This window comes from Nerophis lumbriciformis, linkage group LG06 (assembly GCF_033978685.3).
Source record: "Nerophis lumbriciformis linkage group LG06, RoL_Nlum_v2.1, whole genome shotgun sequence".
Classification (NCBI taxonomy): Eukaryota; Metazoa; Chordata; class Actinopteri; order Syngnathiformes; family Syngnathidae; genus Nerophis; species Nerophis lumbriciformis.
The window spans coordinates 56,696,313-56,703,450 of record NC_084553.2 but is presented as its reverse complement, the minus strand read 5'-3'; the positions used below and the strand labels follow the sequence as shown (position 1 = coordinate 56,703,450).

Here is a 7,138-nt window from a genome sequence, read left to right as displayed (position 1 = left end):
GTGGACTACCTTTTTTTTTTAATTGTGAAGTGAATTATGTTTATATAGCGCTTTTCTCTATTGACTCAAAGCACTTTACATAGTGAAACCCAATATCTAAGTTACATTTAAACCAGTGTGGGTGGCACTGGGAGAAGGGGTGTAAAGTGTCTTGCCCAAGGACACAACGGCAGTGACTAGGATGGCGAAAGCGGGAATCGAACCTGGAACCCTCAAGTTGCTGGCACGGCCACTCTACCAACTGAGCTATGCCACTCCTTTAAATTAATAATTGAATAATTAAATTATGTTGGAAATTGCATTGAATTAAAAAAAAACATGAGCAAAATGTGTGTTTAAGAATTCAGTTTGTTAAAATATAGTGTTTTAAGACTAATAAAAGATTTTAAAAAAATTTAAAATCTAACTGAATTTTTCCACACCAAATTTTTTAAACACAATTTTTTTATACACCGAAGATTTTTTTTACTTTTTATTTATTTATTTTTACACTGAAGTTTTAAACACTCATTTTGGTCACAAATTCTAATTCAATACAATTGTCAGCATAATTTGAGTAAAAAAAAAAAATTCAGTTCACAATATTAAAAGGCAAAAAATGCTGTTGCATAAATTCCCCCTCGAAAAAAAGCTTTTGTAATAAAGACTGAATTTAATTTTTCTTCACTGAATTTTTTTTACACTGAATTGTTGTGCAGCCCTTTGAGACACTTGTGATTTAGGGCTATATAAATAAATATTGATTGATTGATTGATTGATTGTGCACTGATTTTTTTACACTGAATTTTTATGCATATTTTTTTAGATTATTTATACAAATGATTTGTTTTATACTGAACTTTAATAAACCGTTTTCTGCACCAAATATTTTTACAGTGAATTTTTCTGCATTGAATTGTATTTACACTAAATTTTTAGACACTGATTTTTTTTTTTACACTGGGTTTTTACACACTGAATTTTAAAACTCTGTGTTTTGATAAAATGTATTATTGAACACAAATTTTGGTCACATTGGCTTATTCAATTAAATCGTCAGCATAATTTGAAGTTCAGTTTACAAAATTCAAACGCAAATAATTTTGTTACATAAATTCCACGTCCAAAAAAACTTTCATAATAAAGACACAAATTAACCTCTATAGTTTCATTGAGTTATCACACAGTTCAGTGATAGTTGTTTGAGTTGAATGCACAAAATCTTCTGAATTTGTGTTTTTATTTTTATTTTTTATACCCTGAATTTTTCTGCACCGCACTGATTTTTTTATACTGGTTTTCTCTGTGCTGAATTGGTTTACACTGATTTTTTTTTTACACACAATTTAAAACATTAGTTTAACAAACTGATTTTTTAACTGCAAATGTTGCTCACAGATTTGTATTCAATCAGATTGTCGGCATTATTTGATGTAAAAAAAATAAAAAATAAAAATTCAGCCCGCAAAACAATAAGTTAAATAAATTCAGTGTAAAAAAATAAGCTTTCATAATAAAGACACAAATTAACATCCATGCGACTCTCACAAGTTTTTGAACTGAACTCACAGGCCACCAGTTGAATAGCCCAAATGATGAAAAGGAGAGGACCTACAATTGAACCTTGAGGAACACCACCAGTTTAAAGAAGTTGAACAAATGAGAACTGACTGCACCTGAAGTAAACAAGCTAAATGAACACCTTAGTTACATAAATCACATTAAGAAAAAAGGAGGGGACTTAAAGGGGTGCCTTGAGGAACGCCTCAGTTATGTAACCCACAAGTTTGGACCCCAGTGTTCTATGTTTGCAAGGTTAAAATGTCAATGCAATGATCTGCCAATGTGTTTACAGTGGTCCAAGTTCCTCTGTGCAAAAAGAGCCCTCTAGTGTTTTTAAGAATTTGCTGCAAAAATGTTAGTCCCCCAAGTTTTAGAACTGGTCTTAACACTGGTCCGCAGTATTTGATATCGTTCACAACGTCTGGACCACATGCAGAAACGCACAAACGCAGCAGCTTTGCTTCAAAATACAACTCAGGCTTCAAAGACAAACGCATGAAAGAAATATGCCTCAAAAGTCAAACATCAGCAAATCTCACATCAGAAGGAAGGGCTTTGAGTAAAATTGTGACGATAACCGTAGAACCACACATGAAACACCATTTGCCAAATAGCCTGTTGGCATAGAGATGAAAGCATATGGCGAACAACGAGACCAGAAAAGCTTGTCAACACAACTGTTTCCTGTTTCTTCTCATTACCATGTCTGTCAGGCTCATTCAAACTATGAGTAGTTTTAATTTATTTTAGTTGCATTATGCAGGTTTCACCTCCACTTCACACTTGTAGACAGTCAGGGATGTTAAAACGTTACTAAAACCATTTCCATTTAAATAAAGGATGGCCACAGTTTAACCCAGGAACAGACAATGTACAGTCGTGGTCAAAAGTTTACATACACTTGTAAAGAACATAATGTCATGGCTGTCTTGAGTTTCCAATAATTTCTACAACTCTTATTGATAGAGTGATTGGAGCACATACTTGTTGGTCACAAAAAACATTCATGAAGTTTGGTTCTTTTATGAATGTATTATGGGTCTACTGAACATGTGAGCAAATCTGCTGGGTCAAAAGTATACATACAGCAATGTTAATATTTGGTTACATGTCCCTTGGCAAGTTTCACAGCAATAATGCGCTTTTGGTAGCCATCCACAAGCTTCTGGTTGAATGTTTGACCACTCCTCTTGACAAAATTGGTGCAGTTCAGCTAAATGTGTTGGTTTTCTGACATAGACTTGTTTCTTCAGCGTTGTCCACATGTTTAAGTCAGGACTTTGGGAAGGCCATTCTAAAACCTTAATTCCGGCCTGATTTAGCCATTCCTTTACCACTTTTGACGTGTATTCCCCTTATTGTAGTGAAACTTGGCAAGGCACATGTAACCAAATATTAACATTGCTGTATGTATACTTTTGACCCAGCAGATTTGGTCACATAATAAATTCATAAAAGAAGCAAACTTCCTGAATGTTTTTTGTGACCAACAAGTATGTGCTCCAATCACTCTATCACAAAAAAATAAGAGTTGTAGAAATTATTGGCCACGACACATCAAATTTTTTCAATATCTTTTTTAAGCATATTCGACAATTTTTTGGGTCCAAAATCAAGCCTTTTCAAGCATGGAAATGTCTAAATAAAGTAACAATACCAATACTACAGTGTTGTTGGCCCCAATGGGAGACCAAGGTCAGTATCGTGGCCACTGCATCAGCATCAGGCAGCATTATTGAATTAAAAGAGTGTAAAGGCGATAAAAGGGTGTTATTTCATGTCTAGAGGGCGCTCATAGTGTTGAAACCCTATTTAGAAAGTTCTAGCTATGAAAATATTTGATTTGATTGGAAATCTATTTATCGCGGTCATGTCTGGAACCAATTAACAGCGTTATGAAAGACTGTATTCATTTTTTCTTATGTTGAAAGGTCAAAACAGAGCTTAAGAGCATCATCACGTGCGACGTCAGCAAATTTTAGTAAAGGACATTTTGTCACGATGCCATGCACAGAAGTGTATACCAATGAGTGATGATAACCATAGAAGCACAAGTTAAACATCCCTTTGCATAAGCTGAGATATTAATGTAAAATGAAAGCATAATGCGTACTTCAAGAAACTCTTCAAACTTAAAGTGTTTACAAAGTATAAAGAAGAAGAACCATGATAAACATTCTGAATTTATTTAACTCATCCATTCTTTCATTCTTTCACTCACAAAATAATCTTACTTATCTCAACATATGAAATGTAACTTACTTCACCAATTATTATTTATTTACTTATTTTATTGTGATTACTTATGGAGTATATTGTGAATAAATTGAGAACAGGAAGTGAACAAAAGTTTTAGCAACTGTTATGTAAAAGAAAAGGGGTAGGATTAAATAAGCTCTGCTTCTTCCTACTCCTTTTCGAACATGTTGAAAAGAGAAACTGGAGATTGTGATGTATCATGTTGTATACTTGCATGTTCGAAATAAACTCAAACTCAAATGACTAGGACAGGGGTGTCAAACTCATTTGAAATCGGGGGGCCACATGGAGGAAAATCTACTCCCAAGTGGGCCGAACTGGTAAACTCACGGCACAATAACTTAAAAATAAAGACAACTTCAGATTGTTTTCTTTGTTTAAAAATAGAACAAGGACATTCTGAAAATGTACAAATCATAATGTTGTTGCGGTTAATAGTATTCTACCTTTATTTGTCGTTATTTATACTTTCTTAATAAATTATGTGATAATGTTCATCAGTCAACCCAAGATAAAAAAAAAAATGATATCAAAATCAAATTACAAGATGTTATTAATGTAGTTGAGTTGAGTTTTCTTTGAACATGCAAGCAAACAACATGATACATCACAATTTCCAGTTTCTCTTTTCAACATGTTCGAAAAGGAGTTAGAAGAAGCAGAGTTTATTTAATCCTACCCCTTTTCTTTTACATAACAGTTGCTAAAACTTTAGTTCACTTCCTGTTCTCAATTTATTCACAGTATACTCCATAAGTAATCACAATAAAAATAAATAAATAAATAAATAATAATTGGTGAAGTAAATTATATTTCATATGATGAGATAAATGAGATTATTTTGAGAATGAAAGAATGGATGGATGAATAATTTCAGAACGTTTATCATGGTTCTTCTTCTTTGTACTTTGTAAACAATTTAAGTTTGAAGAGTTTCTTGAAGTGGGTAGTTTGATCATTTTCCTCGACTGGTGCACTAACATCATGTGCTTTTCGTTTTTTTTTTAAACATATGTAGCATAATCTACAAAGATACAAAGAATTGCTATTGCGACATCTAGTGGACACATTTACAACTGCAGTTTTGTTCATTTAAACATTTCGGCTTATTTATATACTTAGCAAACTCATCCCGCGGGCCGGATAAAACCTGTTCGTACGCTTGTCACCGCTGGACTAGGAGTTTCCTGTCACCTGTCTGTCAGGTGTCATCCAATGGCGACTACTTTTACTTGATTTGGGTTTTATTAGACAATGCTAACTGTGGTTAGAGTGTCCGCCCTGAGATCGGTAGGTCATGAGTTCAAACCCCGGCCGAGTCATACCAAAGACTATAAAAATGGGACCCATTACCTCCCTGCTTGACACTAAGCATCAATGGTTGGAATTGGGGGTTAAATTATCAAAAATGATTCTCGGGCGCAGCCACCGCTGCTGCTCACTGCTCCCCTCACCTTCCAGGGGGTGAACAAGGATGGTGGGTCAAATGCAAAGGATAATTTCACCACACATGGTGTGTGTGTGACAATCATTGCTACTTTCTAACTTTTTAACTAAAACAAAACATTTTGTGGTGTTTGGCCTACCAAAGTATTCCTTCTTCATGTGCATCTCCAGCTCCTTTTCCAGCTCCAAGGTGAGCGCCTCCAGCCGCCTCTCCGCCTGGCTCGGCGCACTCTCCCGGCTGGGGGTCACCTGGTAGGGCAGCTTGAACCTCTGCCCCGCCGAGGCCGTCTTGGAGAACGAGGAACCGGGGGCCATTTCCAGCGCGTTCTCCTGGAGATGGAGGCGAGCGTGTATCCCGTTGGAGTCCCCGAGTTCCTGCATGAGGGGGTCGTCGGGTCCCGCCAGCATGGACGCCCTGGGCGAGGGCAGCTGCAGGTCCGGGTAGGCGCTCATAGACCCCCTGGAGCTGCGGGAGCTTCTGGAGCTGTGGCTGGAGATGCTGGAGCGTGGGCTGAGCACGCAGTTGGCGCCGGCCCCGGGTCTCCCGTCCTGGCTGCAGAAGCTGGACCTGGGGCTGACCATGAGAGGAGCAAAGTCATCCCTGGCCGCCGGCCCGTAGCGGGAGTCCGAGTAGCTGGACCTGGGGCTGGTGGTGAAGGAGTACTGGCTGGCCGTGCTGGACCTGGGACTGGCGTGCCTCTGGTCGTAGCCCATGCTGATGCCGCTGGTCCGGTTGCTGCTGGGCTTGCTGCAGCAGTCGCAGCTGTTGAGGCTGGTCCTGGGGCTGCAGGAGTGCTTGCTGGTGTCGCTGGCCGTGCTGGCGTAGCTGGACCTGGGGCTCAGCACGCCGGTGCCCTCGCAGTGGACCAGGCCGGTGTAGCGGTCCTGGCTGATGCTCGACCTGGGGCTGGCGTGCTTGCTCTGCTCCTGGGACGCCAGGCTGGAGGCGCCGTGCCTCCCGTCCATGCAGACGCTGTTGCACCTGTTGCCGGGCAGAGGCACCGGCTTGTGGAGGGCGTCGAAGGCGGAGCCGGTGCTGTACCGGTGCACCTCCAGCGAGTACCTCCGCTGGCGCTCCGAGGCGCCGGTGTAGCACGGGAGCGCCACCTCGGACTTGCAGCAGCCCTCCTCGCCGTAGCCCGCGTCCCTCTGCGGGGTGCAGAAGTCCACCGGCACGGTCCTGCCGCACTTGACCGGGCGCACCGGAGCCGCGGTGTAGACTTTATTCCCGGTGGTGAAGTTCTCCACGGTGTGGTGTTGCTGCCGGAGAACCGCGGCGCCGTTCATCGCGCCCCTGCCGCACTCCACCGCCGGCGGCGAGAAGTCCAAATCGCGGCCGAGCACCACGTCCCTCCGGGCGGCGTACATCGCGTCGTACAGCGAGAGCTCGTCCATCATTTGGCTGGCCCGGAGAGCCACATCTTGCTGGTAGTCGTCCATGTTTTTTTTGTTTTTTTTGTAGTCCGGAAACAAGTTGCGAGCTAGCAAAGCGGACCCCCTAGCCGAGCACAAAAACACCGAGAAGAACGTAAACTAACGTCGACATCTTCAAGGCTTTCTTCAAAAAAAAAAAAAAAAAACTCTTAAACGCGACGTTTTGTCAACTTCGGTTTTTTTTTCTTCTTGTTAAGTTGAAAGGTCCTTACAGTCAATGGCGCGTTACGCGGAGGAATTTCACCTCACTTTGGAGTTCGACGTTTCTCGTCTCGGCGACAAAGTGCACCTGTAAATGTAAAAAAAATTTTTTAAAAGAATTATTTAAAAAAATACGAGTTTGAGAGAGGTGGGGAAAGGAGAGTTAAAACGGTGGTTTTCCAGCGGCGGTGGTAGAGGGACTCGTTTGCGGTGAAGGAATGCGGGGGATGGAGACAGGGTGCGCTTCGCCCCTGT

The 7,138-nt window shown here is 40.8% G+C and overlaps 1 protein-coding gene across 1 annotated transcript in view; it reads right to left on the bottom strand.

The window, feature by feature from the left end:
- Positions 1 to 7,138, bottom strand: part of wtip (WT1 interacting protein) — a 68,522-nt gene extending 61,384 nt beyond the window's left edge. The window contains exon 1 of the mRNA XM_061963560.2: positions 5,389 to 7,138. Within this exon, the coding sequence (XP_061819544.1) occupies positions 5,389 to 6,688 (1,300 nt within the window). The 5' untranslated portion in view covers positions 6,689 to 7,138. The remainder of the gene's footprint in view (positions 1 to 5,388) is intronic.